The sequence below is a fragment of the Chanos chanos genome, chromosome 11 (genome assembly GCF_902362185.1).
Source record: "Chanos chanos chromosome 11, fChaCha1.1, whole genome shotgun sequence".
Classification (NCBI taxonomy): Eukaryota; Metazoa; Chordata; class Actinopteri; order Gonorynchiformes; family Chanidae; genus Chanos; species Chanos chanos.
In genome coordinates this window covers 9,512,659-9,530,398 of record NC_044505.1, presented here as the reverse complement: position 1 = coordinate 9,530,398, position 17,740 = coordinate 9,512,659, and the positions used below count along the sequence as shown (strand labels likewise).

General features: G+C 40.4%; 2 protein-coding genes across 2 annotated transcripts; one reads left to right on the top strand and one right to left on the bottom strand.

Moving 5' to 3' along the window:
• Positions 1-1,545: 1,545 nt before the first annotated feature.
• Positions 1,546-3,610, bottom strand: scpp1 (secretory calcium-binding phosphoprotein 1). Its single transcript, XM_030788304.1, has 7 exons — positions 3,557-3,610; positions 3,367-3,420; positions 2,968-3,024; positions 2,745-2,774; positions 2,556-2,591; positions 2,424-2,465; positions 1,546-2,082 (listed from the first exon to the last, which is right to left on the bottom strand). Exons 1-7 carry the CDS (start codon positions 3,608-3,610, stop codon positions 1,546-1,548), a joined length of 810 nt encoding a protein of 269 aa, XP_030644164.1.
• A 4,132-nt stretch (positions 3,611-7,742) lies between these two features.
• sparcl1 (SPARC-like 1) lies at positions 7,743-11,746 on the top strand. Its single transcript, XM_030788303.1, has 10 exons — positions 7,743-7,796; positions 7,923-7,988; positions 8,124-9,137; positions 9,362-9,464; positions 9,875-9,996; positions 10,105-10,225; positions 10,346-10,482; positions 10,842-10,990; positions 11,354-11,502; positions 11,718-11,746. Exons 1-10 carry the CDS (start codon positions 7,743-7,745, stop codon positions 11,744-11,746), a joined length of 1,944 nt encoding a protein of 647 aa, XP_030644163.1.
• Positions 11,747-17,740: the final 5,994 nt, after the last annotated feature.

Here is a 17,740-nt window from a genome sequence, read left to right as displayed (position 1 = left end):
ATCGTATTTACCTAAAAATATGCTGCCGCTGTCAGAACTTGAAGCTGGGCCTTATTCGCGGAGTTAGACCTTGTGTCTATTTTCACTGCAGGCAGTCAGGTTTTTGCACTAACCTATTTCTGTTATAATTAAATAAAGTGCGAGTTCCACCTTGATTTAAACTGATTTCAGATGATTGTGAGGTGATGGAGCTAAACTCTGTCATTTGGTCCAACAGTGTTAACACATACGATGATGTCGAACTAGGCTGTTGTCTATCAGATTGAGTCAAGAAATTCTATGCAGTACAACTAACCCAGTCTTTCAATTTTTTTAAAGAAGAGTCATGTGGAGTAATCTTTACCTTAAATGTAAAACACGTGAGTGCGGCAGCGGGACCATGCAAGGCGAACGCAGTACGAACACTGCAAATAATCAGAGCAGTACACCTGTAGGGTCGGTAGGTTGTGTTTCAAACTCAAAGTTTCGTTAGGTTTATCAGAAAAAAAAACCTACAGGGATATTTCCAAATTTCTCATTAATGCCCTGTTAAGGTTTCAGTGTTAGCTAGGACGCTGCAGAATTACTTATTAATTTTTGTGGCATTCTGGGCTCCTCAGTCACAAATTTGCTTCGCGTTTTTTTTTTCTCTCTCTGACTAAACCATGGAATGGTGTGTGTCAGCTGAATTCACACCAACCTTAACCTCTCATATTGCAAATGTTGTGGAGACCCATTAAGCTTAATTATACAGGCAAAGTTCGTGACAGTACAAGCCAAGCCCATGACTCACCAGAATTCCAACAAACAAGTGCTCCGTACTAGAGTGCGCATTATACAATGACAGTCGGAGGGGGGCGGGAGGGGCACAACTATCTCCAACTTTCTCTAGGGCTATATAGCATAGGATATATAAATGTTTCGACCCCCCCCAACTGTTGTTTTCACCTCTTTTGGGGGAGGGGGGCCCAAGTCTTAATTAGGGGGGTCAGGCCCTCCCAATCTCCCCTGTAATTCGAACCCTGCTCGTACATTCCAGAATGACGATGAAAAAAGCGCTGATTCCATTGCGTTGTTTAATTCACAACTCCTTATCCCTAATTAAAGTATAGTTCAGCTAAACATAATGGTTTATAATTTACTATAAATATAAATCTCTGTGACATCAATATGAATAATAACAGTGTAAAGAATGTAACACACAGAATATGATGTGAAATTAAACCTCATAACACTATCAAACATACAAACACACAAACAAATAAGTCTACAGAACAACTAGTGAGAATTTCGTTAAAGTAATTAAAAACATTCAATATTCTGTAAATGTATGCCATCTGTTAATCCTAAAATAAAAACTCAGTGAGATTGAGGATAGACAGTAGGGTTTGGGTAAATAAGTTACAGTTTCTTATCACCTCACAATGTTTTTGAGTGTAATAAATAAGAATCTTTTTTGGCTTTAAGTAGCGCCAGAGTCCTTTTAATATTAGTGACGGACTTCCGGATTTCAAGTTGTCTAGACTGCAGCAAGAAATATGTTTAGGACACAACAGAGAGTCTGTGTCATCTCCGTAACTGGAGCTCCATCTCGGTTTCATCTGGCATGAGGAATCCGTTGGAAGGCTCGTGGACACCTTCGTCATCCCCGATGTCTTGGAAGGAGTATTCTTCACTGTCACAGTCCTGACTGTTAGCCCCGCGTTGACAGTCACTGGAATGACTCGAATCGTTCTCAGCGCTTTTAGTTTCGCTGCTCTCACTGCTGCTGATGCTCAGACTGCTGCCACCGGTTTCCTCTCTTTCAGTGCTGTCAATGCCGTGACTCATGTCAGAGCTGTCGCTGGCGTCAGTGCCGTTACGGCTGCCGCTTGTGTCGGTACTGATTTTAGCCTCGGTGCTATCGCTGCTATCGCTGCTATCGCTGCTAGCTTGGCTTTCACTAGAATCGCTGCTTTCACTGCTAACGCTAGCTTCGCTTGTAGACTTTTCAGTAACGTTTGAGTGAATGTGATCTTCCGTGTCCTCTGATTGACTGGTTGACCCAGCAGTGCTGTTGTCCTCGGCACTGATTAGTTTGATGGCGTACACTCGAATCCAGCCCTAGATGAGGACAGTAAGTGTAAAATTGGGCATTATTATTCCAAACTTGGATATTAAAATACTGAAGGGTTTATTGTATTTATTATTATTATTATTATTATTATTATTATTATTATTATTTTCATTTCTGAAGACGTGCTAATCTCACCTTACGAATGTTCTCCTCACTACTTTGACTGTTATCCTTTGTTTCTCCATTCTCATTTGCAACAGACTGTGTGGAAAGAGAAAGTTTCATTGACATTTAGCAGGGACAGAGAAGGTCAAACAGACTGCATACTGGGTCTTCTAAAAAATCATTTTTACATATTTTACTTGAGTGAACAACTCAACAACTTTACCAGGTGTCCTTCCTCTGAACTGCTGTTGCTCTCCACGGAAGTCTAAAAAGGAGCAAAATATGAAATGTTTCAAAAATATGTCTTCAGTCTGCTAGATAATATATGGATTTTGAATATAGGGTATTGACTCACTTTGTTCTCTGACTCATTCTCCAAGGACTCTGATGTCTGTTAAGAAAATGATGTGTATCATGTATAAAGTTTATTTGCGTCAAACTGTATGTCAGTGTTTAACTTGATCTACAGAAAAAAAAGTGTTCTGTTTAAACTAAACTTAAACTGTTTAAACGATGAGAATGTATGAAGTGGTTTTGCGCTTACGCTGTCCTCCGAGGTATTTTGCAGGGAGCTCTGGGAAAAGATAAAAAAAAAAGAGGATTTAAACTGCTTGAGTCATCAGAAGTTTTCTGATAGTCATCAACAACATGCCTGTGTTTGTCTGTGTCATGCACTGTTCGTTAAAACATTAATTAGACAGAAGAATCTCCGTTAATTTCGTAATATTTAAACCATTTCAGTTGAAGGTTCATTTTAATGGATTTACCTCCTGTTCTGATGTGTCACTTTGTTCAGAGGATTCAGATACTGACGAACTTTGTGACTGTAAAATACATTTTTAAAAATGTAATTCCCATGGTTTTATTGTCAATATTGATCCAAGACGAATGAGAACATATCTTACCCTTACAGTTGTTGTCAACTTTGTTCATAAAGTCATTCAATCAAATAGATTGAATGGGTTCTTTTTTTTTTTTTTTTTAGCTGATATGGATTTATGAGCATAAGGCACTTTTAGAACAAACTCTGTAACTCCACTCACAGTATACATTTCATGGCAGTAATTACAGATATGCTCTACATATATATGCATCTATATATATTTGTTTTCAGCTTAAAACACTGTTAAACCGCTGCAATGGAAATGTTTTGTTGCACTGCTTACAGAGTCTGACTCCACTTCACTCTGGTTGAAGTTCATGATGCTTCTATCCAAGACCTAGCCGTAAACATAAAAAAAGAAAAGAAAGAAAAAAGAATAAAATTATAATTTAAAGCAAACGTTTATATTAACCTGTCAGCATTTATTTCAATTTCTTTATTTCAAAGTCCAGAAATGCACATTTCACACTCACTGGTGTAGCAATGACAGCTCCCAAAAGACAAATTAGGAGTATGGTAATCTTCATTCTGTAGAACTCCAAAAAACGGAAGTCACGGTTTGAGGTGGAAAGTTGCAAAGAAATGATCCTATTTAAATCATAAAGAACATTCCAGATGTTAGGTCTAAAGCATACATAGCAGAGAGTAGCATGTTTGGCTAAGCTGTTCCCAGAAAGTTCCCAGAGAAAATTACTTTGAATTGACATGAAAAAAAAAGAAAAAAAAAAAAGTGTGTGCATGTCCTTACCTTTATCTGCGTTTAAATGAATCCTAACTTTTGCAGAGAAAAGCAGTGTTGAGATATCCTTTGTGGATTTAAAGGCTGTGTCTGTGGAAGTCTCGTTTAACTGTCAACTGTGGTGAACTGAGCGACCAAAGAGGGGTTTTTATCAACCAGGTTCCATCAAGGTGAGTACATCACTTCCTCCTCGCCAACTCAGCTCCAGCACACACACATGCACACACACACATGCGCACACACACACACACACTGGATGTGCTTGTAGTATATGGAAATATACTGAGTGGATTCCTCCTCCTTGCTTCTCTCTAAGAAAGAGGTCTAATTTAGGATGCTAAACTATAGGGTGTGTGGGTGCTAAACACTGAGTGAAAACATTGGCTGATCCCACACCAGGACAGGAAGTTCATAATGAGTGCATGCCAACTTCCTGTGGGATTGGTGTTTTTCTGTATGCCTCCTACACGTTTTGCGTTCATCTCGTCTGCTCTGCTGTGACCCTGAAGGAGGACACAAATGCATAAGTCAAAACCGTTACACTATCTATCACATAAATGGCTTAATCATAGTGATTTAAAACACACACACACACACCACACCACACCACACACACACAAACACTTGAAGACATTGTTTTAAAACCCAAAGGCTATGTACAATATCTTTATTGCCCTCTCATTACAAATTATGCTCATTCTGCCTTTCTTTTCTTTTCTTTTTTTTCTTTTTTTTCCTTCTTGACCATATTTGGTAAGCCTAACCAGAATCATAACTTTCACCCCCCTCATCCTGGAAGAGTTGTGTTTTGTCACATGTTCATTATTTTGACTGCGCTAACAAACCTCATAATTAGACCACAGAATCATCACTCTATGTTTGGCGAAATAAAAACCTTTACAGGGTACTTCTGTCTATCAGGATGTCTACCCAAAATGATTCTGAAAATATGCCAAAAAACACAAAACAGGTTTCCAGGCAAAGATCAAGCACACTGTTAATTAGGGCATTGTTTACTGGAGATAATTGCATGAAATCATTTCTATTATACTATGAATCCTGTTTCAGATAGATGTATGTGTGGGCGTGTCAACCAGACGCTGCTTTAGACAACGGAACATTGAGTCATTGAGTAACTGAATTAAAAATAAGATACAAACAAAGAAGCAAAGGGGGGGGGGGGCTTTTGACAGCATTCCTTACAAAAAGAAAGAAAGAAAGAAATTACATAACTTCGTAATTCATATCGCAACAGGCAGCATTTTGTCGTAACTCATTTCGATTTTCTTTTCTGAAGGTTGTAAACTCTGTCCATGGCCTCGGTTGATCTGAGCGAAGCACTTGCTCTGAGTTCTAGAAGGAGCGCGAGCGGAGTTTTTTGTTGTTGTTGTTGTTTAAATGCCTGGAGTGGATTTGAATGCTTTAGTTATGCGCTAGTGTAAGAATACAGACTTGCGCGGTGCTGTATTCTGGAGGAGCAGTTTATTTTCCACAGTTTCTGTATGTCAAGCTGTGGCTTGTGTGGGCGTTGCGGCTGGGCCATTCTAAGAAAGCAGAGGAGTCGTGGTGAATTTTTAGAATCGGATAGACAGTTTTGAAAAAAAAAAGTCCTTTGTGATGCAATTTAGTGATGAAATTTCAACACTATTATTAGATTCTGTTAAAACAACGTTTTCCCCTCCAGTATGAGGTAAGATAATTCTATAGGCACTGATCTTTCCTGTTCAGAGTCACATTTTGGCAAGATTTGGATTCGGCTGTGATCTAGAGCGCTTGAATAGATTGATCAAATATTCATTAGGGTATTTTCTTCATTAGGGTTTTTTCTGAGTGAAATCTTTCGAAAGCAAATTGGGTCGAAAACCAGAGTGCATTGCTTCTCTGTAAGAGGAAGGCTAAACACGCCTGTGACAAATGGCAACCGAATACTGTTTACAGAGTTTAAAACTGTACTTAAACCAACTGTCCAATTGAAATATTAGTGAGTTAAGACCTCGAAAAGCATTTAACCATTATCAGAGGCTAGTATCGTATCACAGAACTCGTCACAAATTTGACGATTTATTGCCATCTTGTGGCCGAATCAAGTATTGTTGGTCCAGGAGCGCAAATAGACAAAAATTCAATTCATTGTCTGCTGCCAATAATTTGAAGAGTTTTTTTCTTAGACAAACAAAAGAAACTGCTTACTTAAAATACCGAACATGCAGCTATGCTCAGATGAAATTCACCTCCACACAAGTCTTAAGTAAAGCAAAATGTGTCCTCTGCATGTTTTTCCTCCTTTTTGTCTTTTTTTTGACATCAAGACAAAGATGAATGAATAAAAAGAGGACCTATGTCACTTCAGTAACACATTGTTAACCACGGTTTATCAATAAAAACTCCTGACATCACTTGAATAAAGGAAGAAATGGAAAATTTACTCAGTAAACAAGGGAAACAGGCTTCAGTTGACTATTGAAGCATTCACTGCTCAACCTCAATATCACAGTTTTAATGTATGACTTCATTTCGCTGCCAAGTTTTCAGCAAGTCCGCTCCTGTCCCGCAGTCCCGACTGGGGCTGTCTGTTTTCCTTTAGCCTGGAGTGTGCGGCGGGCGTGTGGGAGGGCATATGTAAACTCGGTCAGAGAGCTGCTGGAGCTGGCTCCCTCTCAGTGACTGTCCGGTGCCCTGAACGCGAAGACCTCCCCCCCGCTTTCAGTGAAACTGAACCACACATTGGCACAACCCCCGACGCCTCAGCGTTCAGGTATATTTTCATGGATGCTTTGTATGTGTTTAATATTTATTCTCTGTTGTGTCTAATGGAGTATAAGTGCATATCTGATGCTAAGTTATGATAGTTGTTGCATTTATTTGTGTTCTTCATCTGAGGGTTGTCTGCAGGAGAAATACAGTGAATTATCTAATACAGTGGAATATCTAGACATAAATATATCTAAAACTGATCGTGGGTATGATTTTGAGACTGCTTACAAGTTCTTTCACTGACTAATTTAGAAATTGAGCATTCATTTATCTGTAATATATATATAAAAAGGGGCAGATTTGCGACGCATTTACTTCATCATTTTAGGAGTTCTTTGAATCAAACTTAATTAAGACAAACGACATTAAATATTTGAAGTCGTGAGTCTCTAAACTGCGGAAACGGAGAAAAACCTAAGCGTAAGACAGAAAAAATAAATCCGTCAAATTTTGGATCGCTGGCCGTAATTCATTTTATTTTGATATCGAATGCTGTGCATGCCTGTGCAGACTTCTGAACCTCCGCCATAGCGTCATTGTTCTCCTGAACTTGACTAATAATGGCAGGATTGTTTCCACACAGGAGACACAAAAACATTGTGTACTTAGTCGACTCTTTTTCCAGTCTGGTAGCTTCTGATGTTTGCTTTGGCCCTCTAGACTTTCAGTGTGAATCTCAGGGACAGAAGGGGGCACATCTCCCAGGGGTCGTTGCCACGGTAACAGAAGTGGCTGATTCGTGGCCCCCTCGGTGGCACGGGCAAGAGTACGGACAGCATACAGATGGACATGCAACAAAGTGAGAAAGTTCAGGGTCATGTGACTCCTTGAAGGGCGCCCCCCCCCCCCCACTCCCTGGGGACCATTGTCAGGCCGTTCTCATCACACGGGTTGTTTGGCTGAAAAATCTTAATGTGATCAGGGGATGAAAAGCAGCCTAGAAGCTGACTCTGATATGGTGGTGTCGGAACCTGAAACGTTGATTCATATGTGCCATCCTTGCTCAATAAATAAAGAAACTAAAATATCGATTCAAACCAAAAAATGAAAACTATGCCAGCAAAAAATTACCAGCATTAATGACTGTATGTAACTAAGTAAAAATATGTTGAGATCTGTCATCATCAGGCAAAATGATGGTCTGTGGTTTGGTTGTCTCCACAGGTATGAGGGCCTGTGTATTTTTTCTGGGCCTCCTGGCATCAGCAGTAATTGTATCTGTAAGTACAGTTTCTGCACTGGACGCTTATCTACAAATTTCAGTAAGAATTTGAGCTCTTCAACATTTGTTTAATTTATTGAGACTTTAAAGCATTAACTGTTGAACTTATGTTTTGTTTCTGAAGGTAAGAGGCAAACCTCATGGAAAGCATCAAACTCATTCCAAACTAAGCCAGTCTCCTCAAGAGAAGGTAACATACAGTTTAAAAACTGAAAACAACTAAAATTACAAATCAAAACTTTTGAAGCAAGATGTCGTGGCCCAAGTTTCCTGGTCCATCCTTGTTCTGTGTTTCCTTTTCTCTCTCTTTCTTTTTTTTTTTCAGGAGACAGGCTCTTTGGAACCAAATGAGGATAAAGGTTTGGTTCTTCCCACTGTCTTCCCTGTCGAGGCCAGTAGTCAAGGGGAGGAGGGTGAGATCTTGAACTATGAGAACGATGGCGAGGACTCCGACCGAGGGGAGGCGACCGCATTGGAGGAGATGGAAGGAGGTGAAAAGATCTCTCCCGTTCTGCTGAGTGAAGAGGCGCTAACTCAGCTTCTGCAGGGTTCTGAGGAGGCTCAAGAACTTGGAGAAGATGAAGAGCAAGAGGACGTGAAAAAGCAAGGAGAAGAGGAACCCGTGGAGGTGAAGGAGAGTGATTTAGTAGAGGCTGGAGGAGATGAGAAAACCAAGGAGGTGGTTGGAGGAGAAGCAGTGGAAGGAGACTACCTGGACAGCAGCTCAGAATCGGAGATTCCATTCAATCTAGATTATGCTGCTGACAGCGATGCCTCAGAGCCCCTGGTGACCAAGTTGGAGGAAGCAGGGGTCAAGACTGAAAACATTAACCTCTCCACTAAGAAGGATGGAAAGAAAAAGGAAGAGAAAAAGGATGAAGGTGTGCTCCCCACCGCTATGGCAGACTATGACCCACAAGAGACCAAAGAGGATCCTGAAGAACATCAGGAACAAGCAGATATGCCTGTAGAGGAATCCCAGGGAAAGGAATCTAAACCATCTGAGGCGGATGAAAATGAGAAAAACGACAGTACCAAGTCAAAGGATGATGGAGAAGCTAACCAGCAGGAGACCAATAACAGTGTGGAGGTTGAGGCAACCCATGTCTCTGATGCAGAGGTGGAAGAAAAGGACAAGGATAAGAATGAAAGCAGCGGTCAAAGAAAGGGTAAAACCAGGAAACAGAGGAAGAACCAGCGTGTTAGGAACGTCCAGGGAGACGAGGGAAGCGTGGAGGAGGTTCCAGAGGAGCACGGCCCGAAAAAAGATCAGGAGAAAGAACCGGATTCTACAGACAACACCATCCAAAAATCTAAGAAAAGAAAACTTGGGAAATGGGTAAAAAAGAAAAAAATGCATCAGCGCACCTGTATCTCTTTAGCATAATACGTAATACAAGCAAACAATGCTGAAGTGTCTCTACTACGTTAAAAACAAACAAACAAATAGACGGCCAAACAAACATGTTGGTGTATGCTAACCAAATGTGTGCATGTGGAACTTATCATCTCCATCCAGCAGAACACTGTTTTTTTTAGCCTAATATCTGTTTTCCTCTCCAGGGTCCTTTGGTGGGAATGAACCCAGTACAGATCAGAGCCACAGTGGAGCTGTATCCCAGCCTCTGGCCTCCGCACAGATCCAACGGACAGGAAGCTTCGGACGGTGAGTGTTGATTCAAGCTCTTGTGCCTCCATAGCCCTGTGTGCTCATCAGGAATCTGCTGAGTGAAGCCTTTCGCTAACTCCCCCACAGCCAACGCTGGCGCATTTCAAGGGAAACTAGCCAAACAATCGCTGGCCTGATCGTCAGACCTGGTTTAAGGAGTGAAAGGAAGCAGTCACTTCTGATTTGACGCTGGGTGTAATTCACTGGACTCGGAAGGAATGTTTGCATGCCCACTGAGTTCTATTTCACTGGAGGCAACGAAAAAAAAAAGGGGTGGGGTGGGAGGGAAGGGGGGGGTTGTGTCACTTTTGTGAGGTTTGTTCAATAAAAAGCAGGTTAACCTAAGCCTCCCAAAAATGTTCTAATATAAAAATTCCTTTTTTGTTGTGTTATCCATGCTCATCCAGATCCTTGCGAGAACTATCGCTGCAAGAGAGGAAAAATATGCAAAGTTGACAAGGATGGAAAGCCCGGGTGTGTTTGTCAAGACCCTTCAGAATGCCCTCCAAGTGTGAAGGAATTCGAACACGTAAGTATTGGATGATGAATGCTTTGTGACGAGTATGTAGGAGAGGCAGAAATTCTTCAATACGAAAGCGATGAAATTTCTCGCTGATATCGTTTGTTATTGTTACAGGTTTGTGGTACGGACAATAAAACCTATGACACATCTTGTCAGCTCTTTGCCACAAAATGCGGCTTTGAGGGCACCAAAAAGGGGCACAAGCTTCATTTGGACTACACTGGATCTTGTAAATGTAGGTGAAGTCATAGACGTGTTGCAACATCGCGCCGACAACGAACTGGAGTGTGAGCTGACGGTGTTTTGAAGAGCTTCCTTTTGGCTAACGTCATGTTTCTCTTGGCCTCTTTGACAGTTATTGCCCCGTGCCTGGATACAGAACTGGCGCAGTTCCCATTGCGTATGCGCGACTGGCTGAAGAACGTGCTGCTGCAGCTTTATGAACATGACTCCATGGCCCCCGGATTCCTGACTCCCAAACAGCGGGCCAGGGTAATGTCGTTAACAGACCCGAACGGAGAGTCTGTCAAGACAAGTAACAGCAAGGATTGATGCTACCAATGTCATCAAACAGTAAATCAAACATTTGGCCCTAGTGCAGTGGTGTCCCTGAGGGAGATATCAGTCCAAGGGTGCTTGAACTAGGTCCCTGTGCCCGCAAGTTTTACTGTTCTTCCCTTGTGGCATGGTTCCTTCTTGTATGCAGATCTCCACACACATCAGTTCAGTTAATGACTGTAACAGTGATTAGTATACTAGACTTCATAGATGGCGTTCAGTCGCTCTTGCCTCAGTAGCTTTTGTTCCGATAGCTGTCATGCCAACACATACTTATGTCCTCTGCCTAACAGGTCCAAAAGATTTACGAGAACGAGAGACGCCTTCACGCGGGCGAACACCCCATTGACCTGCTGGTCCAGGACTTTGAGAAGAACTACAACATGTACATCTACCCTGTTCATTGGCAGTTTGCGCAAATAGATCAGCATCCCTCTGACAGGTATGATGCCTAGTTTTAAAAGTAGATAGAAAACTGACAAGCCCCGTGATCAAATCAAAGGGACTGAGTATTTTAAAAGAGCAAACAGCTTTTTATTGGTAAACAAACAAGGGCATCTACAAAATACTCTGAATATATGGTGCCATTTTGTTATCCAGTTTCATTTGGAGCCCTCATATTGACCAATCGTGTTCTTACCGACCAAGCACGTGACTTAACCTTGGAGAAAAGCTTGAGTCTGTCATATGCAATTTGTCAAGCTCCAGACATGCGCTGTTACTGGCAAAAAAATGCCAGACGTTCTCACTGAAACTCATTCTTCTTTCCCTGGTCTGACCCTGTGTTGTCTCCTCATTGTTTCAGGTTACTCTCCCACTCTGAGCTGGCTCCTCTTCGCGTGCCTCTGGTTCCCATGGAGCACTGCACCTCGCGCTTCTTCCAGGAGTGCGACGCTGACAAAGACAAACTGGTCTCCTTCAAGGAGTGGTGTCGTTGCTTCGGCATCAAGGAAGGTAAGAATAACTGTTACCCAGTGGGTTGTGTGAATTTCACCCCAGTCAGGTGCTGGCACAACCAGACTGAATTAATTTGGATGCGCATCTCACAAGCTATAAATACAGACTTAAAAAAGAAAAAAAAAAACGGCACCGTAGATTATTGCAGGATATTCAGTTACAAATATGCATGTGTAACGGTTTATTTGATCGTCTGTTTTTCCGTTGTGCAGAGGACATGGACACAAAGCTGTTGTTCTGACATCATAAAGTACCTCATTAATGGAAAGACAGTGTTAGAGAGACATCTTCAGAAGGGCCTGCGTAAAGAAAGGATTTTTTTTTCTTTCCGTGTGAAAAGACGGAGGACATAAGAGATTCGTTTGAGAATATGTTCAACAGAAGCCTCTAAACAGCCTCCTTACATTTTTTCCCCCCTGTAATTTCTGTCACTAGAAGGACGAAAGATTATTTTTGTCAATGACTGTTTGAATAAGAGGGTTCTGGAGCAAAACTGTGGTCTTCACATATGGGCGTTTTATCATTTACGGGCAACAGGTAGTGAAAGTGTTTGGGGTTTTTTTTGATCATGTTTAATATATGTACTTCATTTAACCTTTAATAATAATTTCAGTGTTTTGTTTTGGTTTTTTAATTTTTTTTAATAAGCTTTCCAACAGGGGAAAAGGTTTACATGTATCTTAAATAAACAGAGGGAGGCTAAATCAATCAAAATAGTCCCCGATTTGTTTTTGTTTTTTTTTTTTTTATAGAACAATATGGTGCTCGAAAATGTTCCTATTCATTTATTATGTATGGGGCGGTAACTTGTGACTGAATTTCTGGCCGTTATGTTGTTTTTTCCATCATGGACTCATAGATGACTCTGTGTTATTCACTTAAGTGAGTAGATGTTTTACAGTTTTCCATTAAATATATCTATATATGCATATAACATGTATGCCTGTTTCTGCATTAACATTTTTAATAAAGGACTGTTAAAAATCACCCACACTTCCTCTTCAAGAGATCACATTTTCTGTAATAAACTACGTTTTCCATCAAATACCACACAGTCGGTTTTATTTATTTATTTGTGTATTTGTTTGTTTAGATTTTCACAAACATATGCATAAATTACGGTCTGCAGCAGTAATATGATCTGTACTCTTATATTGAACAAAATCAGTAAACAACTCACTATAGACAACTGAGGGGAATGAAAGATGGTAACACGTTGCTTTTCTCTCCCTGAAATCCTCACAAGAAGAGCTTATTTCCAGTGAGACAGAGTGGCGTGTGAGATAAGCTAAAGACAATATTCACACAGAAAGTTATGAGCTCTTGGTTTAGTGGTCCATGTCCACTCAGTCAAAGTCATCACAAGTCCAGACAAGCCACGGGGACTTAGAACAGCAAGGCAGAATTCATGAATATCTCCAAAACACAGGTTTGGATTGTTGCCAGGAAACGTGGAGTCTATTGGATTTTATAAAACCGCCGTCTTCTAGGATGTGTTTGTCAGCTCCGCCTGTCTGTGCTTATGTGCCGTATCTGAGTTATTCAAACAGTTCTTAAATGTATTCATTTATTAATTTTGTTAATTTATTCATTTTGAGGTATAGCAGTAATATAACTCCTGTATATTACTTCAGATGGGGCACTCTGTTCATTTTAGGAGCAACGTAAAATGACTTGCTGTGAATTCTTTCAAAGACTTTTGTCATCCAAGTGACTAGTTAAATACTATAATACAGTATGAAATATTCTCATGAAGTTGTTATGAAACCTTATTCACGCTGGTTTAATGTTTCAGTGGTAGCTACTGTCAGAATTCACTTGAAGGATTCAGCGCAAAATGAAATAACGCTTAAAGGATTCATTTGCTTATAACAACAACAACAACGATAACAAATACCAATTCATTATTCAATTCAGAGTCCATGTTCCAATGGCTTTTTAAGACATACACCAGTGCTGATCACGATTGTACTTTACTATTTTAAAATGATGCTCTCCTCAGCAACTCGCCGGTACATTACTTGTTGACCAGCCGAGTAATTCCATTGGTCAGAGCATTGTTACCATGATACCGAGGATGAGACTTCCTGTACCCCTTCCTTATGCTCAACGGCAAGTACGGAGTAACACTACAACGTTTTCTCGTGATGGATAAAATTAAACATGAAGACGGCCGTTAGATATGTGTTAGTACGGGCACAGCTTGATTTTTTGTGAGGGTGAACTCTTCTATGTGTTGGTTCTTGTTTTAGTCATTCCCTCAGGCTAGTCTAAACAGCTGTAAGCAAGGAGGAGTCGTCAAAGTCCATGGGAAGCAGGAGAAAACCAGAGTTTAGGTACAAAGAGAGGGGAAAAAAGAATAAAAGTAATCCTTCTACCCACACAAACTACGTTGTATCACGTTCATGAGTGCCATTTTTTTTTTTTTTTTTTTAAGAGGCTGGTATGGGATTGCTGTTCAGTTTATGTATGTGTTTAATTTTGTCTACATGATGTGTGTATGCTGGTAGGGTTTTTTTTGGGGGGGGGAGGATTTTTTGAAGTATGGTTTGAACAAATTGTATTGTGCGTTCGCATGCTCTGTCTTGCTAGTGATCCAAACTTTTGTCAACACGTGTATTTCCTCCACGTCGTTGACTTTGTGCTGAATCAAGTTCCCTCACAGCGATCACAGCCACTCGACCTCCACTGTTACTCTCCTTGCTTTTTCACTACAAGTCTCTTTTGGGTTTTTCATTTCGGACTTGCCGACAAAGTCGGTACGCTTCAATATTTAATGTCTCAAATTCCTGGCCTCGACACATCCTTAGCATCAGACATAAAGACATGCCTTGATCTCTATACTGGTGCTTAAAAAAAGAATTTTCGATGACACCCCATGGTTGGAGCGTCCTGCGTAACAGGCGTGGACGTGTCCATATCATCTCAATAAATATGTTACTGTTGCCCCTTAATTTGTCTTAAACTACGTAATAAATTAGCTTAGATAATACACCTATACTTATCTCTGTAGGACCGTGTGCAATGTATGCATTCATTAATCAGAACTGTGTGTGCGCGCGCGCGTGTGTGTGTGTGTGTGTGTGTGTGTGTGTGTGTGTGTGTGTGTGTGTGTGGATGTATGCAAACCTGGCATGGAGAACTAAAATCAGGTCAAAAAAGTTTAACAAATGCTTTCACTGTCATTTGCATGTATAAATGTAACTTCTCACAAATGCATGAGTTGCATGGTGTACGAATTTTAAGTCAGCTACAAATGTAGACAATTAGGTGTGGTAACATGGATAAATGTGAGTCTTTGGCTCATTGACACACACTACGGCTGCTAGACCAGCTCAATCAGAATCTACAAATCAACACCAAGATATACACAAAGGCAGGAAAATCTGCAAAAAAAGCGTAGGTAGGGATGTGTAATCAGGGAGTGGTCGGGTTAACACCCAGTTTTCTCAAGAATGACATCAGTTAAAAGCCTATAATTATTTATCAGTGCAGACACAAATATTGGCTAATATGAAGTGGGTGAAAAACGTCTGCTGAAATGATTTTTTTTTTTCTGGTAAAATCATATGCAGTGATTGTCTGAATCCAAAAAGGCTGAACATGTTTCACAGTCTAACTCTCTCTCAGCTGTGTGGTGTCAGAGATGGAGAAAGAGTCTTCCGGATTTCCACCGGAAAGATGACTCTGTGACTGAAGTGAAAGCCAGAGCTTACGGTCATAAAGAAAGCTTGTAATGTTTCAGGTACACACACACACACACACACACACACACACACACACACACAGAAAGGTTAAGTATGTAATGTGTAATTCAGAGTATAATTTTTTAAAGCACTGTAGCTGTTTGATTGTCATTTTGAGGGAGAAAATAGCTGCCACTAAAACTCTACCCTTGTCTTCATCTCTCCAGCTCAATTCTCCACCTGTGTGATATCTGACCTTAAATGACCAAAATGATCTTTACTCACCGCGTAGCTGAGACTCACTCAGAGTTTCAATGTGCTAATCTGCTGGGATTTCTCCGTGGACGTGGATTATTGTATGAAGCATCAGCAGTGACAGGAAAAACTGAAGTCACCATGAATCGTTTCACTTCCAAGAAAGAGGCTCAGTTCCTTCTTCATTATCTTACACAATGACACTGACAGTAATTATATTAACAATAGGCAACAGGGGAGCTGTGTCATTTGTCAGTTCTCATGAGAGAGAGAGGCAGAGAGAGAGAGAGAGAAAGAGAGAGAGAGAGAGAGACAGAGAGAGAGATAGAGAGACACATGGGGTGAAGTACAGAACTACATCACAGTTGCCCGGCATTTGGCTTTTTGAACTTTTTGAGCTCATTTGGAACATTAAAGGAACACAAATAAGAATTACTTAAAATTTTGCGTTGTAAGCGTTATTTTTGATTGAAGTTTTCCGTGTACCGACAAGAGGACTTGGCATGTCAGATGTTTATGTCTGACAGATTTATTACGTCCCTCACTGTTTGCCAAATTCTTTTATTCCCTCTCGAAGTCATCCAAAGGAGGACTCATCCCACACTGCAGTTTACAGCATGTTGACTGATATGCCATCTGATTTAGTGCCGTGGTGCCCCCTGCTGGACAGACTCCCGCCAAAACAGGATAATAGACACTCATTTGGACATTTTTTTTCCACAGTAATCCTATATATCTTATCTTTGTGTTGTGCTTATGAGGTTTATATTAGGAGAGAATATGGTTTGGGAAGGATTTAAACCCTGATTTTAATCAACCCTTTGAAGATAAGAGTTCCACTATATGCAGGTGATCACAGTATTTGTTGTAGGTATTACATCCATTAATTTAGCAGATGTTTTTATCCAAAGCGACGTCCGAGACAGAATACAAATCAGTCACATAGCCACGGAGGAGCTGTCTCTTGCAAACTAAAATATTTGAGTATTTTCATTGGTTTTATTTTCATCCCATTGTCACTTTTATATGGTATTTAAAAATGATTGAACTGAATTTCTCATACAAAAAATGATACCTTTTTTCTTTTTTTTTTTAATGAACATTGACTGAATCTTAGTAAAATGATTTACCGTTAATCATCATGTTATTGCCTGAACAGCAAAATTACACAAACACATCACTCAGAGAGTTAAAAATGTCTCAGAACATCTTGTACCGACAAACTCTCACATCAAAATCCTCCAAAAACAGCTTGCCCACAACTTTTGTTGGGGTCAAAACATATTTTTACGCCGTAGGTGTAGGTTTTATGCTTAACTCATTAGGTAAAGTGCCAAATTAAAAGAATTTTGAGGTGTCTATCCACAATACCACAGAGTCTATAATCAAATCAGGATTACACAGCTGATAATTATCCGCTACACATCAGTCCCCTCCCACAAACACACGCTGTCTCGCGCGCGCGCTCTCTCTCTCCCTCTCTCTTTCTCTCTCGCTAACGCACACAGTCAGGCTCGGTACTTTACGAAAATAACACTGAATGTATGTAATTAGTGTGTGTAATGCAAGGCTTCCATGCACTTGCGGCATTTTGAGGTTAAAAATGTACCTTATCAAACTAACTGCAAGTGGTGACAGCTTTTACGACTATATAGTCCAGTAATGACGCGGAGCACGGTCAAATTCCTGCAACTATTAGATTTTCTCAGATTTGCATAAATTAGGGTAAAACCGCTGATTATAGAGTTCTGAGCAAGACAACAATTGTCTTTCATATTCGATCCACTGTTTTGAAAAAAAAAAAAATGAAATCGACTTTGAACAGTAGCCTTCCCTAATGTTGTAGGGAAAAATTTTGTTTTTCTCACTCACTCACATTTAGCCCTCCGCGCACATTCGCAGTTTCCGGATTGCTTGCACCTAGTAACTTTATTCAGTTTTCCCGAAACGGCATCCCTACTTTCCAGCTCGATAGACCAATTGCAAAAAACAAAAAACAAAAAATGGCCTAAAATCTGTCACCAGCGGTACCTGCACACCGGAAAAAATGTATGCTTCAGCTTCAAACATTTGAGGGATGGAGGTAGCAAAAAAAATGATGCAAATGGAGTCGGTGACAAATATGTGAATTAAATTTCATATTCATTTCCGTTTTTCATTATGTATCATTGCCTCCACTGTGCTACCGTCGTTATTATCATGCCAATCAGTCACATGTAAATGTGGCGGTAGCAGATTAGACTTTCATAAAAAGAGAGAGAATTTAATTTTCAGTTCTCTTGCACTTTCATTAT

Coding starts and splice junctions, on each gene's coding strand:
- scpp1 (XM_030788304.1), bottom strand. CDS start 3,610: ATGAAGATTACCATACTCCTAATTTGTCTTTTGGGAGCTGTCATTGCT. Junction 2,775..2,967: donor GTGACACATCAGAACAGGAG/GTAAATCCATTA, acceptor ATCTTTTCCCAG/AGCTCCCTGCAAAATACCTC. Junction 2,083..2,423: donor GTTCAGAGGAAGGACACCTG/GTAAAGTTGTTG, acceptor GTCCTCATCTAG/GGCTGGATTCGAGTGTACGC.
- sparcl1 (XM_030788303.1), top strand. CDS start 7,743: ATGAGGGCCTGTGTATTTTTTCTGGGCCTCCTGGCATCAGCAGTAATT. Junction 7,989..8,123: donor GCCAGTCTCCTCAAGAGAAG/GTAACATACAGT, acceptor TTTTTTTTTCAG/GAGACAGGCTCTTTGGAACC. Junction 10,226..10,345: donor CTACACTGGATCTTGTAAAT/GTAGGTGAAGTC, acceptor CCTCTTTGACAG/TTATTGCCCCGTGCCTGGAT.